General features: G+C 39.0%; 1 protein-coding gene and 1 long non-coding RNA gene across 2 annotated transcripts in view; both read right to left on the bottom strand.

Moving 5' to 3' along the window:
- The window catches only part of LOC122651795 (mitogen-activated protein kinase homolog MMK1), a 30,719-nt gene continuing 11,862 nt past the window's right edge, over positions 1-18,857 (bottom strand). The window contains exons 3-6 of the mRNA XM_043845332.1: positions 17,895-18,032; positions 12,770-13,102; positions 2,071-2,251; positions 1-470 (exon numbers count right to left, since the gene is read on the bottom strand). Of these exons, the coding sequence (XP_043701267.1) occupies positions 292-470; positions 2,071-2,251; positions 12,770-13,102; positions 17,895-18,032 (831 nt within the window). The 3' untranslated portion in view covers positions 1-291. The remainder of the gene's footprint in view (positions 471-2,070; positions 2,252-12,769; positions 13,103-17,894; positions 18,033-18,857) is intronic.
- LOC122651797 lies at positions 2,974-3,218 on the bottom strand. The gene is made up of 2 exons (XR_006331513.1): positions 3,076-3,218; positions 2,974-3,018 (listed from the first exon to the last, which is right to left on the bottom strand). It is a non-coding gene; the product is annotated as an uncharacterized LOC122651797 (long non-coding RNA).

Here is an 18,857-nt window from a genome sequence, read left to right as displayed (position 1 = left end):
AAAATCAAATGATACCTAGCAGTCGTTCTAACTAGGAATTTCTATGTTGGTGACAATTGAGCTTCAAAGTCTGTCAACATAAAGGGATTCCCAATTGTAGTAATATAATGCAAGCACCTCCATACAGACACACCCTGCAATTCTATGAATCTTCAAATTTTATGCCCATCATGAGATTATATAATTTCAGGGCAAACCACGATGTGAATCACATATTTACATCAAGAAATCAATTGCACAACATACAAGAAGCTAGGACCATATGGAGGAGCACTGAGAGGACATGATGACTCATAAATGATGCTGAAACTCAGGGTTATATGCTAAAGCCTCCCTGTAAATGAACTCCTTCATTTGCTCCTCTGTCAGTGTAGGCTGTTCAAAGTCAAAGCTAAATGGAGTCGAACAGACAGGCTCATCACTGATGTCATGAAGTGATGCTAAGTAGGGATGTGCCAGTGCATCCTCAACTGCAATAAAAACAAATGAAGAAATAAACGACAAATCTTTTGAAATTTCAACTCCTTAAGTTAGAAAAATTTTCCAGCTTTGTTTTGACTGCTATGTGGATTCTTGGGGGTTGAGATGGATCACTATACAAGCTAAGGTGGATTCCCTTCTTTTATTCAGTTCTGTCTTTCAATTCCAACAGTCATATCTATGGTTTCAGAAACAATTCACATTCTAAATAGCAGCATAAGAACAAGTTAGAGTTGGGTTTTCAATTTCAATATCCCATTTTTTTCAATTCTGGATTTCATTTTCTGCATCCCTAAACATAGTTGTCAAGGTGTCACTTAGGCTTCCAGGCACCTTATTGGGTCCAAGGCGACAGCATGCGTTGTTTGATGCAAGAAACGCGACTGCCTTGGACCCTAGGAATCGCCTAAGTGTTACCTGTGGATTGTGACAACACGCCTTATACGAGTTTTTGACACTTCATGAGTTTACATTGATTTATGTTTATTTCTCTTCAGTTGTAGTTGTAATTCACTTCGGGACAGTTTATCATTTAGGAAGGGACTTGGCATCCAACCCATCTGGTAGAACTTGTCTTTCAGCATTTGGTTAATATGTTATTTAAACAGAAGACATTTTAATAAGCAATTTGAAAAATACATAAATAAAAAAACCTCAAATCTAAAAACACATACCCAAGAATGATTAAAAAAAAAAAAGAAATCAGAAATATGAATAAACCCTAAAATATAATCACAACAATAATGTTAAAAAATTAAAAACTTCAGGCAAAAATTAATCCTAAAAACTATCATACTATCATTATGATGCAATAAGAATGAAATATTCAAAATTAAGGCCCTAAAATTATAAACATGCATGAGAAAATGAAAGTTACGTTGCTCCATTGTGACCAAGTGGTCACAGTTCCAGTCTCTGGAAACAGCCTCTCTGCAAAGCAGGGGCAAGGCTGCGTACATTATGACCCTCCCCAGACCCCGCAGTGGCGGGAGCCTTGTGCACTGGGTATACCCATGAGAAAATGAAAGTAATAGCAAACAACCCCAAAATAACGTCTAAATTTTACAATAGTAATTCTGTAAAATCTCAGAAAAATAAAAATTCAAATAATTAGCCCAAAATTATAGAATATCCATTGGCTTGCAAATAAAACCTATACAGCCCAAGAATGCATTGTAGGAAACATTTCCATACAACTATGGTGAAATGGAGTATGCGCCTTGCATTTCAAAGTTAGAAAAAAGAGGAAGGAGACAAAGAAGGGGCAGGTTACCAAAAAGTTTGAACTCATTCTATGTATGTCTTGATATTTCAACCAAAAAGATAAGGGGTCTCAGTTTTGCCAGATCATTTTCCAGCCGGATCTATTATCTGATTAACATATAAGAAAAAAAAAATAACAAAATCTCAGATGCCTATTTGTTGGTAGAGGATCTTGGTTTTGCTAGATCATTATCCTGACAGACTTATCTGATAAACGTACAAGAGAAAAAAATAAAAAAAATTAGATGCATATTTATTGGTTTGGTTTCCTTTGTGTACAGAGGCAAATCAAAGCAATACCAAGACGTGATATAAGGAAAAACACACCTGTGATCCTCTGCCTAGGATCAAATGTTAACATCTTCTCAACTAGATCAATAGCTGCAGGGTGAACATGTGGAAATTTTTCACTAAATGACTGTCGAATGTGACGAGGAAGTTGCCGAATGTATCTCTTTGCATTTTCATTCACAAACCCTAAATCAGCCTCAGTTGGGGTTCCAATCAGCTGCAGCAACATGCAACACTAACTAATCATACTGACAATGGATAAAGCATACAATGTGCGTAAACCACACATCCAATAATTTATATGCTCATGAAACATGGATTTCATAATCCAGTTATATAATTATGCAAATGAAAGTATGCCTGCCACAGGCCATCTACAGGTTAATTGGGCTTGTTTTATTTGTCTAGGGGCATCACTTGGTGTGTTGGAAAAAAAACAACAGTCCACCAGCATGAAAGACGTGGGTTTGAATATTGAGAGCAGCCAGTTTGTGCAAAAAATCCTGCCAAAAATTGAACCATTTGCAATCCACACCTCCCAATATCCTCCGAAAGTGGGACTTACACCAGGTCACGGCCCTTTTTGGGTTTTTTTATTTGTTGAAATCATGGGCCTTAGTGTCAGGTTTGGGCATTGAGTTCTAGTTATGTAGTTCAGTGATCAGTCCTTAAGTATGATAAACGCATTGAACAGAGTTGTACGGCAAAACAGGATCTGTGTCGCCCATCAGGAAAAGGCTTAATTGATTAGAGTTGAGTTGAGTCCTTGAGTAAAATAAAGGAAGAGTGTCTGTCATATGGCTTATTAGTCAGGTTTCAAGTTTCTAAAAATAAACCTTTGTTCAATTAGAGTCCCTTTACGGACACGGTTTATAGAAAGAGGAGTTCTCCCTCCCAGGTTCATGCTCAACCATTGTCCTTCCTCTGTTTCTTCTTTTGCTTAAGATTTCACAGCTTCAAACATCAAGGTGGTTCTCTAGTCAGCTTTCTTCATCAGTCAAACCAAGCAGAACTATTCTTAATGTAGACTGGGGTTAAGACAAGGACCAACCTAAAAGATAACCCCACCAGAGAAATTTCCAAAATTAGAGAGGTTAGTAGAAACTAATTATTGAAACAAGGGCACTCAAAACAATTTATAAACATATGCAAGCTGGCACTTTGGTAAATAGTTTTTGGAACTACGTAAAAAAAATTGGCAATAGAAACTCAATTCTAACCTTAACGAAAAACAGACTGAAAAAACTTGCTCCAACTCTTTCAAATCTGACCCAATTGACTTGAGGCTTTAGGAGGAGGATCAGATTTTTTCCTTAAGATTCAGATAATACCAAATGTATCAATTTCTTTTCTACCTTAGGGGAAGCAATAGATGGAACGAAATTCCAGTTTCCTGGAACCTAAAATAATAGCTACAGCTAATAATTTCCTGGGAAACCATCAGCAGGAGGCTACACTGATGACTAAAGAAATGTTATGCACATCTTATGAAGACATCAAACAAATTTGAAATGAAGGTTTGACTTTCTGAAATCAAACTTTAAAACATGCTCTGTTTTCCAGTAAGAGATAAAGTGATAAACAAAAGTTTTTTAATTTTGCAAGATGAAAGAACAACTTCAGAACAGTTCCAGAGACAGATATGAATAGATTAGAAAGCAGAAAAATCAGCCGCAGAAAGGAATTAAGGGTAACTGACTCTCTGACCTTATGCAGGCGTCCAGTTGAAGAACAAAACAATAGCAGTAATAGAACACCCGAGAAGCAAAAGGAAAGCAATAGAAGAAGAAACTTGTCCAGCGTTAAAAGTATTTTGGGTTTCCCCATCAAACCATAAGAAGAAACCTTTTCTCCAACCATAAAAGAAACCATAACTATTACTTCCGAACATTTGATTACACTTTATTAATAACTTTACTTTGACATCTTTCCGAAGGAAGTGTAATGGGTCTGGGATAACAGGACCCATATACGGTCGTGATGACTGCAGCCAATTGGGTTACATTGAATGCCATCCAATGGATCATTTTAGAAGGGGGAAAGAAGGAAAAACAGGAAGATCCGACCTAATAGTCCAAGTCTTGAATCTAGAGTTGTACTTCGTGAAAGAGAAAGGGAGAATATAGAAGTGAAGGAAAGAACGGAGATCAAACGTCACTTGGCAATTGTCGATGATGGTGAAAGAAAAGACAGGGATTGTAGGTGAGAAATCCAATGTTTGCTCAGCCATAGTTGCCCTAAATTTAGTAAATACTAGAAGTCTGCTCCTTTGTGACGGCCAAAGGAGACATCTTCAATTCCCTGTTAACATATTTCTCCTACATTGAGGAACCAAAGGGACCTTTCCATCTGAGAGACTTCAAAGCACTCAGTAACCACACCCTCATACAGGGACATGAGTCCATTACCCTTCAATCCATTAACCATCTATTCTCCCAAAACTTCATTCTGTCACCCCCAAATCCCTCATTAATTTCGCCATCTTATATAACAGAAATTTAGGCAAGCGGAATAAACATCATGTAACTTGGAATAGCACATTGAATAAAATCAACCCTCCTCCCCCCCCCCCTCCCCTTGAAATTGAATAGAATATCCTCTTACAGTGGGCTAGTGTTTCCTCCAACCTCCAACATTAGATACCAAAAAAGAAGTGGAGATGCAGATCAGAGGTTACTCTATCAAGTACCAATGCAGGAAGAGAACTAGACCATAAACCTCCTTGTGGTCAGATCTCCCCCCCCCCCCTTCGGGCTAGGCCTCCCCCATCATCGGACTCAGAAACCTCGCTCCATTCCCCCAATAGCCTCTCCAGTGCCTTCTCTGCTTGGAACTTCGTTAGAGCCCGAGCCCCTCTTGTTCCTTAGTACAAGATTGTTTGGTTCAAAGGCCACATCCCCCGTCATAACTTAGCGATTTAAAGAACCCTCTCACATTGCCTTCCCACCCAGGCCCTCCTAGACAAATCCCTATGTCTCCCTCTTGTGTCCTTTGCTGGAATGGCCTCGAGGACATTGATCACCTTTTTTTTTCTTGCACCTTCACCATCAACATTTGGAAAAGGGCCTTAGATAGTTGTTAGCCCTGTCACAGAAGAATCCTTCCCTTCTCTAGGAAATGGTTTTGGGTTGATATGACCTTCTCAGGGAACTCTAATCCAAGGAGAGGAGATAGCAGAAACACAATGACCAATAAAAAAATAAAAATAAATAAATAAAACTGAATGCACAAAGTTTGAGGAAGAAGAGGCCGAACCAGATGCGGCAGATGCAGCAATGGATGATGACGAGGTGGTGTCTAACTTAGACATCAGATGGCAAAGAGCCTGCAGCTTGTCCCGGGTGAGCTGACCATTGGTGGATGTGGGACTGCAAGAGGAATCACCTCGGTATGGTGAGCATGAGCTGGGTCCAAGGTCCACGTCCATGCCCATGCCCACGCATAGAGGTGGGGTGGCCATGTAACTTCCAACAATACTCCTTTGTGTGGCGTTTCTTCCCGCAGCAGTCACACTTCACTGGATCACGAGTGGGACCATCCTGATCAGATGATGGACGACCAGTGGAACGAGTGGCAACATCTATGGGCCGACAACTAGACAAATATAGAGGGTTGATCTCTCATGAGAAACAGGCTGTAGCATGGCTGTCCGTCGGCTCTCCTCAAGTTGAACAAGGGCATAGGACTGTTCCAAGGAGGGGGAAGGGTCCCAACTAAGGACCTGAGAGCGTATATGATTGTATTCTACATTCAGTCCAGCCAAAAAATCATAGATGCAGATCATATGTTCGTGTTAGCATCAGTAGAGCTGGTGGGCCGAAAAGTCTCACAGAAGTCGAGTTCCTGCCACATGCTGCGCAACTCATAATAGTATCGGGACAGTGACATCTCCTTCTGGGCAATCCCATGAATTCTTTTGCGTAGCTCATAGACTTGGGCAGCATTTCCAACCTACGAATGTCTCCTTGGCCACCTTTCAAATCTTCTCAGCAAAGTCCAAGAGAAGATAGCCATGGGCAATAGATGGTTGCAGAGAATTAATCAACAATGATATGACAAGAGTCATCGGAAATCCTCTTCTGCAACTGAGGACCAATAGTTGTAGGTTTCGCAACATCACCCGTAAGATACCCGGTAAAACCACAGGCAGCAATAGACAGGAAGCAAGAGCATGACCACATCAAATAGTTGCTGCCATCGAGCTTGCTGGAGCAAATAGGGAAGGACAGAAACTCACTAGGCGTGTTGTGACTCATTCCGTCAGTGTTAGTTGAGGAAGTACTTTCGCCGGACATGACTACTGATCAAACAAAATAAGCCCAGCTGCTCGCTACAGCAAAATAAAGTTGAAAACAAGGATGTAGGAAAGGAGCATCACGGGAAAGAGATTCCAGCAACAAGGAATCAAGATTTAAGTCATACGAGGCAATCCGAACATAGGAAAGGAACCCTCGGTGGGAAGAAAAGAGCCATTGAGGGTCAAATCATGTAGAAAACGCTCGGAGGAGGCAAGAGGGTTTTAGAGAAGAAAAAAAAAGGGAAAAAAGAAGGCGGTGGAAGAGAGTCGAAGAAGAGAAAGAAGGGGCAAGAGAGGTCGCGAGAGAGAGAGAGGTGGCAGAAGTGTTGGAGGCGAGAGCGAGAGAGAAGCAGTAGCGGTGGTGGTGCTTAAGGAGAGAGGCGGAGAGAGTGAGAGGAGCTGTTGGCGGTGAAAAGGAGAGAAGAAAGAGTGGTACTGCTGTGTTGCGTCACAGTGGGGGTGGCGGTGGTGCTACTGTGTTGCGTCACAGTGATGATGGTGGAGGCATAGGTACTAGGGCGGGATTCCCAAGACTGATTCCGACTCTAATACCATGATGAAACTAATTTGGGAGAATGATTGCTGATATCCATAGGGATCTATGATCAGCCGTTGCATGGTTGCATGGGCGCGTTAGCCCGTTTATCTAGTGGTAGGCCTTTTCTTGCTTCTAATCTAAGACCACCCCTGATTTACAACCCTAAAGCAGTTGAGCTGATCGTAGACCACCCTTTTATATAGGGTGGTCGTAGATCAGCTTTTCTTGCTCTATCGATCGAAGCATTCTAGCCTATATATATAATATATAATCTCTATATAGAGAGGAAGATTCCCTGGTCTGAGAACCGCCATTCACGCATGAAACGGAGAGAACCTAAACAAAAATGCAGAACAATAAGGCCCCATAATAGCGAGAAACTTTACAAATTACAAGTATACCCTTGAGACAGAATATACCTAAACTAAAACCAAAATTTTCAACTTACAACACTTTTTAATTATACAAAATCCACAGAACATAGATTAGTGGCCATGGATATGTGCCTTAATACACTAATACGATGTGGAATGAGATGCCTACTTGTATTAAGAAGGTTGCTAACGATGTCCTAGGCGAATTGAAAGGAAAACATCATTCATCAAGAGAGACTTGGTGGTGGGATGATGAGGTTCAAATAACCATTAAGACTAGGAAAGCTAGTTTTAAGACATGGCAAAGGACTATGGATGTAGAGGATCTACAAAGGTATAAATTTGTCAAGAATGAAACTAAAAAGATTGTGGGAAAAACAAGGGCAAAGAAATATGACAATCTTTATAACAATCTGAGCACAAAAGAAGGGGGAAAAGTTATCTATAAGATAGCTAAAGTGAGGGAAAGGAAAAGTAGAGATCTTGATCACGTTAGATGTATTAATAGTGAAGATGGTAAAGTACTAATAAGGGATGAAGACATTAAGAAGACATGGGCGGGTTATTTCTGCAGCCTACTAAATGAAGAAATTTTAAGTAATAGGGTTTTGGAAGACTGCATTACCCATCAAGACACCTTGGTCGTAGATATATACGAAAAATTAGCATGTATGAAGTAAAAGAAGCTTTAAGGGGGATGAAAGTAGGCAAGGCACAAACGAGGTCCCAATAGAAGTGTGGAAGAGCTTAGGAATACGTGGTTTATCTTGGCTAAACCAAGTTGTTTTATAAGATTATGAGCACAAGAAAAAAGCCAGATGAACGAAGCAGCATCGTGGTTCCGATTTACAAAAATAAAGGTGATATTTAGAACTGCAATGACTATAAAGACATAAAACTAATGAGTCATACTATGAAATTATGGGGGAGGGTTATTGAAATCCACCTGAGACAAGAAACTACTATTACAGAGAACCAATTTGGATTTATGCCAGGAAGATCCACGACAGAAGCTATTTACTTACTTAGGAGACTCATGGAAAGATTAAAAGATTGCAAGAAGAGAAGTGTTTCAAGTAAATATGTGGACATAATTAAAGATATGTATAATGGTGCGGTGACAAGTGTAAGAACTATGGGAGGTCAAGGAAGTGAATTCCCAATTATAATTGAGATACATCAAGGATCAAATTTAAGCCCTTATTTGTTTGTGCTTATTATATATGATTTAACCAGAGCCATTCAAGATGAGGTTCCTTGGTGTATGCTTTTTGCTAATGATATTATTTTGGTGGATGAGACAAAAGCAGGGATTAATGCCAAGTTGGAGTTATGAAGACAACCTTTTGAAATCAAAAGGTTTTAAGATAAGTGTTAAGTAGAACGAAAACAGCGTATATGGTGTGTAACTTTGGTTACACTAGGACAGATAATGAGGTGGTGAAAACTGATGAGAGGGAGATTCTACAAAATGGTTATTTTAGGCATCTGGACTCAATCATAAATAAAGAAGGTGATATAGAGGATGATGTTTCACAATATTAAAATAGGATGGATGAAGTGGAGAGGTGCATCCGGAGTGTTGTGTGATTGGCATATTCTTTAAAAACTTAAAAAGGAAAATTTTATAGGACAGTCATATGACCGGCTATGATGTATGGTGCAAAATGTTAGGCAGTTAAGAAACATCATATAGATAAACTTAGTGTAGCGAAGATGAGGATGTTGAGATGGATGAGTGGCAAAACTAGAAAGGATAAACTAAGGAATGACCATATTAGAGCTGATTTGGGAGTAGCTCCGATACATGATAAGCTACGAGAAAGTCGTTTGAGGTGGCATGGCCATGTTCAACGGAGGCCTTTGGATGCCCCAATACTGGAAAAGTGATTTGATTCAGATTGAAAGAACTAAAAGAGCCAGGGGCAGATCTAAAATAACATTAGGAGAAGTGGTGAGGAAAGACATGCATAGTTTAGGCCTTGTAGCAAGTACGACTTCGAATTGAGCTGATTGAAAGGAAAGGATCCATGTAGCCGACACCATTTAGTTGGGATAAGGCTGAGTTGTTGTCGTTGTTGTTGTAATGATACAAAATCCAATTGCCTAATCTCCAGAGGAAATCTTCAGAAGCTTCTACTATGAATGAGGAGCAACCTAAAATACAATATTTAACTGGATTTCAGGTAGTAGAGTTGCCAAGCGCAGAAGGTTTCATAGTGGATTGAAGTTCTTGATAAGTTCTCAACATTAAGAATATACGGGGTAAGGATTTTGATAATGTCAAGCGATGTTATTTATGGCAAAAGGAGGCATCCAGCAATTGTAAATTTATGAGACCACCAAAATTTTAAAGGCATCACCTCGGTGTTCAAGAACCTTAGCAGCCTAGGCAGGCGCGTTAGTTGCCTAGGCGTCCTCGCCTTGGTCATCTAGGCAAGCACCCAGTTGGTGTCACCTTATTACGTGGAATAGAGCTGATTGGAGAGCAAGGGTTCATGCGGCCACCCATTTAGTTGGGAAAAGGCTATGTTGTTGTTGTTATTGGTGTTGGAACAAGAAGGATTACACCTGATAGACTGTGTGCTCTTCCTAAAAATAGGAAATCATTACCCATCGGAGTCAGAAGACTGAAACAAACTGTAGAGAATGTGTCCTCATGCCTGTCAGCTTAAGGTACTTGGAAAAAAAGAAACACATGCTTTTGAGTAGTATATAAGCCTCATATCAAACAAGGTACTAAAACTCGGGTCTCGGTACCAACTCGGCTCTTGGAAAAACCGAGACGAGTCGAGATCTCGCAGAGTTGGTGCATTTTTTTTTCCCAACTCGAAGCCTCAACTTTGGATCAACCCGAGATCCGAGATCCGAGATCTAGCCGAGATATATCGAGTTTTGCCGAGTTAGGTAAGGTATTTAAGTGGTAGGTGGCCCAGGTGGGTTAAAAAAATGGGTTGAAACCGAGATCTCGCCGAGATATTGCACTTTTGAGACTCGCAGGCTGTCTCGGCTCGGCTTTTCCAAAAACCGAGAAACTCGGCGAGATCTCGCGAGTTCTCGTACAATGATATCAAATATGTGCCCTCATGCCTGTCTGCCTGAGATACTCGGAAAAAAAGAAACACATGCTTTTGAGTAGTATACAAGCCTCACATCAAAGATGTGTGTTTTTTCACCTTCCTTCAAAAAAATAATAAAATGTATCAAAGATCTGAATGGATATCAGATATACCCCAACAAATTGATGTGCTTAACTCAAAGGAATTTGTGGGGATCAACGGAACATAGGTGCAGCATACTGAAATTTCCCGCCAATATTTGTTCATATTAAATATTAAATGAAGTTGGTTCCATTCCCTGTATTTTAAAGAAATATGATTTGCAGTAGATCTTCTGTGCATTTATGATGCAGACGGATTAAAACAACCTGTAATTGATGGACCCAAAGGTAAGGAATAGATCTGATGCCAGGTTCAGATTTGATGAGATACATTTCAGTAGAAGAGGTATAAATTTCACATTCAAATGGAGGAAATAAACTAATATGGGAAAATAGATGTATAGAATTGAGTATCTTTATGCTTGAGAAGAGAAAAAAGGCAAGGGGTTATCGATCAAGTTTAAAAACTCAAAATCAAGTATGGGATTAGCATCCATCGAATCCGATCTGAATTCTCCCGGAATTGGCCAGATTCGTCTGGAGTCAGCCTAACTCGGTCGGACTCGGTAAGAAAAGAATCAGTGTTTATCAAGTTCATGACATTTTTGGGAAAGGCAAACAGGAAATGGGACCAAATAGTAAATAAATTTGAAAGAAAGACCATTCTGGATAATAAAACTAGAATGGGGATAAAATAGAATTAAACTACAGGAAGAAGGGTGGAAGGTAATTACAGATTTCTGTCCTTGCAAGTGAGGAAAATTGGTCTCTACTCTTCCTTCGGTTAAACAGAACAGAACTCACGGCAACCCAACTCAATCGCAGGTGAGAGAAGTAGAGAACACACTCATATGGAGTCCAATCGGCCTGAAATTTCATGGTGTGAATCCCACCTTCCAACCCTCTTGAATACAGCCTATGACCATTTGAAAGAACAACTAGGAAACTAATATTCATTTACTGAAGTTGTGTTTCGCGGAAGACACCAGACCAGGTCTGAACTGACAATAGAACTCCCAACCCACGCAATCTAATAACACCCAAAATTTACAGGTCGAGTCACCCCTAGGAGGAGTACCAATGCACAAAATTTCAGGATGAAAGGAAGAGGAATGAGGGAGAATGATCCCAATATTGCTGAACTGAAAATACCGTCCAAAAACAGAACAGCTGATAGAGTTGAAAGAAACTTGCCCAGAAAGATAAAATAGAAAGAAGAAGAATAGAGGAGGAAGACAGACCAGGGAAGAAGATCCAGAATTGACTCGAGCAGGAAGAGCAAGTGAGACGAGAGAGAAAGCAGTGCAATCGGCCAACTGGTTTACACCATAACCATAGAAAGAGAAACAAATAAACTTCTTTTCTAATGCAAATCCATCCAAATGGTTACAGCATATATACTTGTATAGACTTGTGAGACTAAGACTCCTTCTCTTCACACTAAGACTGACTGAACCCAATCTCCTACTCCTGTTATCGGTTGACAAAGCAAAACATATAATAATAAATATATATTTACAAAAACAACCCTAAATTACCACTTAAAGACCCTTATTCCCCTGCTGGACTCAATATACCTGGATTTCTTCAATCTGGACTTCCAAACATGATCCTGTTATCCAGCCGAGCTTCTGCTACTGCATTACTTGGTACTGGTTACTGTGTTACCAACTCAACCAACCGTAACCAATTACTTGACATCCAAGAAATACTACAAAAAAATATTCCAAAGACAATAACTCTAATCGACTCCTATATAAGGACCCCACCAAAAGCTGAACTAATAAAATAAAACAAATTTCATATCCTTTCCCCCACCCCAACAGCCCAGATTTGGACATTGGGTTTATGCCCATTACACTATAAATTATAAAATTACTAAACTCAACCCATCACTGATCAAAATAGATCCTATTCTTGATGTGTGACTGCATTGACTTTTCCGGTAGATGTCTTCCACAAAACAAATATGAGGAAGTACTAACAGATGAAGTCTCTGTCAGTGCCACAAATGAATTTCGCTGCTTTTAGTTGGTCTAGAGTAGGCTATACTATATTGCTTATGTGCACTTTTACAATAAATGATGATTGAAAGGGAAATTACAGGCCAAATTGGCAATGATAGTGGAGAATCAAGTACAAAATGAAAAAGATAATCTTGATTTCATAAAAAACAATTAATGTTTTATGTACATTCATTGTATTGCACCTTTTACTATTCATGCACTGTAAATGTGTTATCAACCATAGTGCTCAACTGCATCTTCATTTCTTTCCATTTAACAGTTTACATATAGTTAAAAAAAAATTGAAAATTATAACGATGGGTGGAGATAAAAAAAAAGAGAAGAGAAGGATGAGTTAACCTCCATTAATAAACGCAGCTGGTGCACATGATCTCTGCCAGGAAATAAAGGCTTCCTGTCCATCAACTCCATGAAAATGCAGCCCACCGACCATACATCAATTGCAGCAGTATATTCCGTTGAGTTTAGCAACAGCTCCGGTGCCCGATACCATCTTGTAACGACATATTCCGTCATGAAATCAGTTTCTGAGGTTATACGAGCAAGCCCAAAATCACATATCTTCAAGTCGCAGTTAGCATTCAAGAGGAGATTGCTAGGCTTCAAGTCCCTGTGCAGAACATTGGCGGAATGTATGTACTTCAGTCCACGGAGGATCTGATACAAGAAATACTGCAGGAAAAAAAAAATCCAAGGGAGGAGTTATTTTCATGTAAGAAATGGTGAAATATGGAAGAAAAAGACAAGTGAAAATGACAATTTTAAAAATAAAACATTAGAAGTCGGTGTAAACCATTGGACTTCCTACAAGCAAAAACTGCTTGTATTAAATAAAGCATGTAGAGGTTGCACTGGGTTACCTATTTAGCATATTATTCAGTTAGTTGCACAATTATTCTTGGTAACGATTGCAACAATTTCCATGTTGGTTTTATTTAAATTTTATGTCACTTCACTTTAATAACAACCAAATTCCGGTTTCAACTCAGTTTCGATACAAAACAGTGCATATAAAAGCAATGTTTTGATCGAAATGGAAAGGAAATTTTGACCGACGTGAGTTTTGAGTGTTTCGCCATTTAGATGGAGAAAACTCTAAAAAAAAACCAAAAATTTGGTATTTGGGGCCAAACCATATTTATTGGTGGAACAAAGTGTTGGAGAACTACAATGCATCTACGGCTACAATTTGCCGCATTTGAGCATATTGTACACTTCACTTGACTATTTGTAACACTTGTACGCTTGTAACATTTTGACATTGTGTAATATTAAATGGTTTTCCCCATTCCTAATGTATATTTTAGTTGTTTTCATTGAATTTTGTGTGTTCTAATACAAAATTCTGTGTAGACTATACTATATTTCAAAAGGTATACAAAAGGGTAAAGATTCTAAAATGTTTTTATTTTTTTGTTGAATAAATAATTCATTACCAAAAGAAGAAAGAGATACAAGGAGGACTTAAAAAGGAGAAAAAGAAAAAACACATAGGAGAGCTATACGTGTGAAGGAGAGGCGACAGAGGGCTGCAATAAGGAACCCAAGAAACAACAATAAGCATGTTCCTTGAGGAATCAACAACACTACGAGAGGAGACCAAAGATAGTTTACTGGAGACCTCAAAAGAAATGGACTTCCAAATTTGCTCGAAGGATCTAGATGGAAATGCCCATTTTCTGAGATTACGCTCCATCCAAATGTGATAGATGGTGGCACCAAAGGCAAGCTGCCGACGACATCACAAATAGAATTGTCGGCATAAGTCATATCCACCCAAATCCACTCTCTGGCTAATGGAAGGATTCTTCTGCTTGGCCAGCATTTAATCAAGAGACCTTTCCAAACTGCAGAGGTGAAGGGGCAACAAAATAAGAAGCAATCCACATCTTCCCTAAAATTCCAACAGAGGCAATAGGAAGGAGAGACGGGAATCTAGAGGTGAATGAGAACTGACTGCGTTGGGAGGCAATTGAAGAGGGCTTGCCAAACATTGAAGTTGTGACGAGGGATGTAGCCCTTGAACCAAACTATCTTAAACCAGGGAGATAAGGGACTACGAGATCTAACCAAGTCCCAAGCAACAACATCCCCCCTATCACAGGCATAGTACAAAAACTCGTTTCAACTCGGTTGAGATTTTGAGAATTTCGAGTATCTCGGTCGAGTCGAAACGAAATGCAATATTTCGAAAATTACGGAAATTTTGGTCATCTCGTTTTGGAAATATCAATAATTTCGGTCATCTTGTTTCGGAAATCTCGATTATTTTGGCATTTTACACCCACAGAAAAAATACCATATTTTGACGAAATTGCGACGAAATTTTGGTATCTCGGAAATTTTGATAAGACCGAAATACCGAAACGAAAAGAAATTTTAAACCTTGACATAGTACAAAAACTCATTTCGTCTCGGTCGAGATTTCAAGAATTTCGAGTATCTCGGTCGGGTCGAAACAAAATGCAATATTTTAAAATTTTCGATCTTGTTTCGGAAATATCGGTCATCTCGTTTAGAAATCTCAGTCATTTGGGCATTTTACACCCACAAAAAAAATACCACATTTCGACAAAATTTCGGTCAGACCGAAACCCCGAAACGAAATGAGATTTTAAACCTTGACCACAGGGCCTTCTTGGAATGGAAGGAAGGGCATTCCAGAAGGCAGCTAGTAGGGGAGACGAAGAAGGGGGAGGGGCCCAATTGCCATGCTCAAATGATGGTAGCACCTATGGACCGCTTACTAATGCCCGACTTGCAGAGTTTAGAACTTTTTAATTAGGGTTTCCCTAAAATTTCAAGACAAAATATGGTCACATTTGACCACCAAAATGGCCCAACGAAATGTAATGTTTCGATCGAAATGGGTCAAAATTTTGACCCATTTCGTGAGTTTTGAGTGTTTCGCCTATTAGAGGGGGAAAACTCTAAAAATCCCAGATTTGGTAACTTTTTGCCCAAATAACCTACATTAATTGGTGGAACAAAGTGTTAGGGACTACTACAATAAATCTACAGCGATGATTTGTCGCATTTGAGCAATATTTGTGTATGATTCAAACTTAGAAGTACACCCTTACTTGCCTTATCTCGACAAAATCTCCTTAAAGTCTCCTCTATCTAAGAGTCTATTCTTTTTTATAACTCATCCACCAATAGCCCTATAATGGTCAATAGATTGAGTTACATAGTGCAAAACTTCGAGCAGCGGCTTCTTGCGACCTGCCCAGAATGCACATACATAACAAAGGTTTCAAGCCTTCCCAAAACTCTATGCAGTACTTTTTTTTGCTAAAGATAAATGTTTCAAGGGATTATGAGCGAAGGAACGATTCCGTAGCAGCGTTTTAACCTTGGCCGTACGCTTGTACTTGTCACACTTTGACATTGTGTAATATTAAATGGTTTTTTTTCATTCCTAATGCATATTTTAGTTGTTTTCATTAAATTTTGTGTGCACGAATATTAAATTATCTGTAGAATAGGCTATATTTGACAAGTATACAGCAAGGTAAGGGGTACACTACCAACCCAGGGTACAAAACCAAACTACCATTTTAGGTGTGTTTTTTTACAATCTAAAGGTTTCAATATGTTGAGAAATTCTTAATTAAGGTTTCCCTGAAGTTTCAGGCCAAAATATGGCCATTTGACCACCAAAATAGCCAAACAAAATGTTTGGGCAAAACATGCAGCAACCTGAAACAAGGATTTAAGTATCGGTATCGGGTATCGTATCGGTCGGGCGATTTTAAGAGACGTATCGTATCGTATCGATCGGTGCAGAAACGCATGAAAATGATCAAAATACACATGGAAATACACTTTTGGACAATAAAAACAATATAAACAAGCAATTTGTGTCATATATCATGCATATATACTAAGAATTGTGAATAATCAATAACCAGACAAATGCGGCACATTGAAATTGTTATAAAAGATTAAAAGATGAAATTTCTTACATGTAAAGTCACTCAATTGCCATGAAGAATTTCGGGGTGGATCAAAGTCATGTCTGTAAGGGTCTTCAACAATAGGAGTGACTATTGTTATAGATTTTAGGGTAAATATATAATCTTCTTGGAATGTGATAGATCTATACATAATATAGTACATATATTATATACATTAGCATTTGTTTTAAATTTTAGAAGAAAATTTAAAAAAAAATCATTTTAAAGAAGCAATTTTCGGTTTTGGGTAAAAAATGCAAAGAAACATGGATTTTGAACTCAAATCTTTGTAAATGTATACAAAGAATGCAATACTAAGTTAGTTTAACATATTCCCTTTGAATCATAGCAAAAAAAATACCAAAAATCAAAGATTTAAACAAAAGAATCAAGTTTTTTTCAAAAAACCTACCTTGCCCTTCAAGAACACCTTTTGATTTCGAATGTGGGCTGTTAGATGCAGCAAATGATGAGATTTCACCTCCTTTAGGATCGTTTTTGGCAAAGGAATCAAAGCCCTCAACAAATCTTTGGCAAAAACCAAGTTTAAAGATGTTTTTTTATGGTTTCTCAAAGCTGGAACTGTTTTTTTTCCGCCAGCCTGCTCCTGCTCGAGTTTTCTGTTTTGAGAAGACTTGGGCCCATGTGGTTTTTAAGTTGCCGATACGTATCGAGACGTCTCGGTATGTATCGATATGTATCGGTCGATACATACCGAGACGTCTCGATACGTCTCGATATGCATCGTTATTTCAAAAATAATAAAATAATGGTTTAAATCATGTCTCGTCTGTATCGATACGTATCGACCGTATTGTATCGTATCGATATGTATCGGTCGATACATACCGATACATTCGAGACATTTACATTTTAAAAAAAAAAAAGATACGTCTCGACCTGTCTCATCTCGGCCATGACCGATACCGAGACGCATCGGCCGAGACGATACGATACGCTTCGATACTTAATTCCTTGACCTGAAATATTACGGTTTTAACCAGGGTTAAAACCAAGGTCGAAACCGAAATATCGAACCTTGTTTGTAGGTCTTCTACACCTTCCAATAAGGTGGGCAATGGAAGTGAAGATGGTTTAATTCAAATAGGAAATTTGCAGTAAAAAGGGCCGCATATGGGCTGTCCACTCATTATTATCAACCCCCAACTCTCAGTTGGGGAATATCAAATAAAGGAAAAGTTAGATCATGAGGCTATTCAGGTAACAATTTAGGCATAGCAGAGTTCTTCGCGCAGAGGGGGTAAGGCTGCGTACATTATGACCCTTCCCAGACCCCGCAAAGACAGGAGCCTTGTGCACTAGGTATGCCCTTTTTTTAGAGTTCTTCCAACTGAATCATTTCAGGAGCTACCTAAGAAGGCAAATTTTCAGGATTATATGTTGCCAGGTACACAAAATAGCGAACACATGTCAGCTATGAAGTCTCCAACAGTGTGATAATGGTTGTCTCTGAATTCCATTACTATGATAATTTGAAATATTACCTGACAGTGCTCCTCAGATAATGCTTGATTGGAACGAATTATCTGATGCAGGTCAGTGTCCATCAGCTCATATGCAATATAAACATCATTAAAAATCTCCCTTTGAGCTGGTGGTATTATATCCCTGATTGCTACAACCTGTATTTTAAGTCAAATAAATCTGTCAGTAATAGATTATCACATCAAGGCCACATGAGTCAATTATTTTTTAACCGAACTGCATGCCAAACAATAAATCCAGTTGTTTACGGCAACTGAAAGCAACAACCACACAGTCTAAAAATGTTTGAAAGTAACTATGCCAGTTGTGCCATAAATAACAAATATATAAAGACAGAGGCAGTAAGTGACAAGTCAGTCTGAGTTATTAGAGCGGGAAATTGATAAACCAACTCATGCTACCAGCTTCTACTGTGAAGTAGGACAGTATTTTTCCAAGGAGTAGCTACTTTAACTTGCCCTCTATTAATTTCTTTCTGGTCTTATTTTGAGTTGTCAAGGTTATGTATCACTATTTTGATGGGGAAGAGTGATGGAGACTGCTCTCTTTTTTTCCACTTTATATGATATGTGTTACAACAGCAAGAAAATTTTTTGTTTTATCCCTGTATCCACCATGTGCTCATTTAAGCTACCAAACAAAAAAAATAAAGAAAAAGTGTTTTGAAGAAGAAAAAACAAGGAAAACGAACGCTGACTGGCAGCACCATCCTGGTGCCTTCTCACAAGGGGCAGTGAAATGACCACCCCACCCTCCCCTTGGATGCTCATGTGCGCACTCCCATTGGTCTGTGCTGGTGCAGGGACCACACAGCCTGGCAGCAAACCCCTTTCCCCTCCCCCCCCCAAAAAAAAAAAAGATTTTCCTTCTTTCCGAACTATATGATTTTTCAGCTCAAATGTAAAACCCAAAAAAAGGAGAGGAGAAGGGGAAAAAATAATGCAGCCTGAATCCAACTGGTG

The sequence above is a fragment of the Telopea speciosissima genome, chromosome 2 (assembly GCF_018873765.1).
Source record: "Telopea speciosissima isolate NSW1024214 ecotype Mountain lineage chromosome 2, Tspe_v1, whole genome shotgun sequence".
Classification (NCBI taxonomy): domain Eukaryota; kingdom Viridiplantae; phylum Streptophyta; class Magnoliopsida; order Proteales; family Proteaceae; genus Telopea; species Telopea speciosissima.
This window is presented reverse-complemented; position numbering and strand designations above follow the sequence as displayed.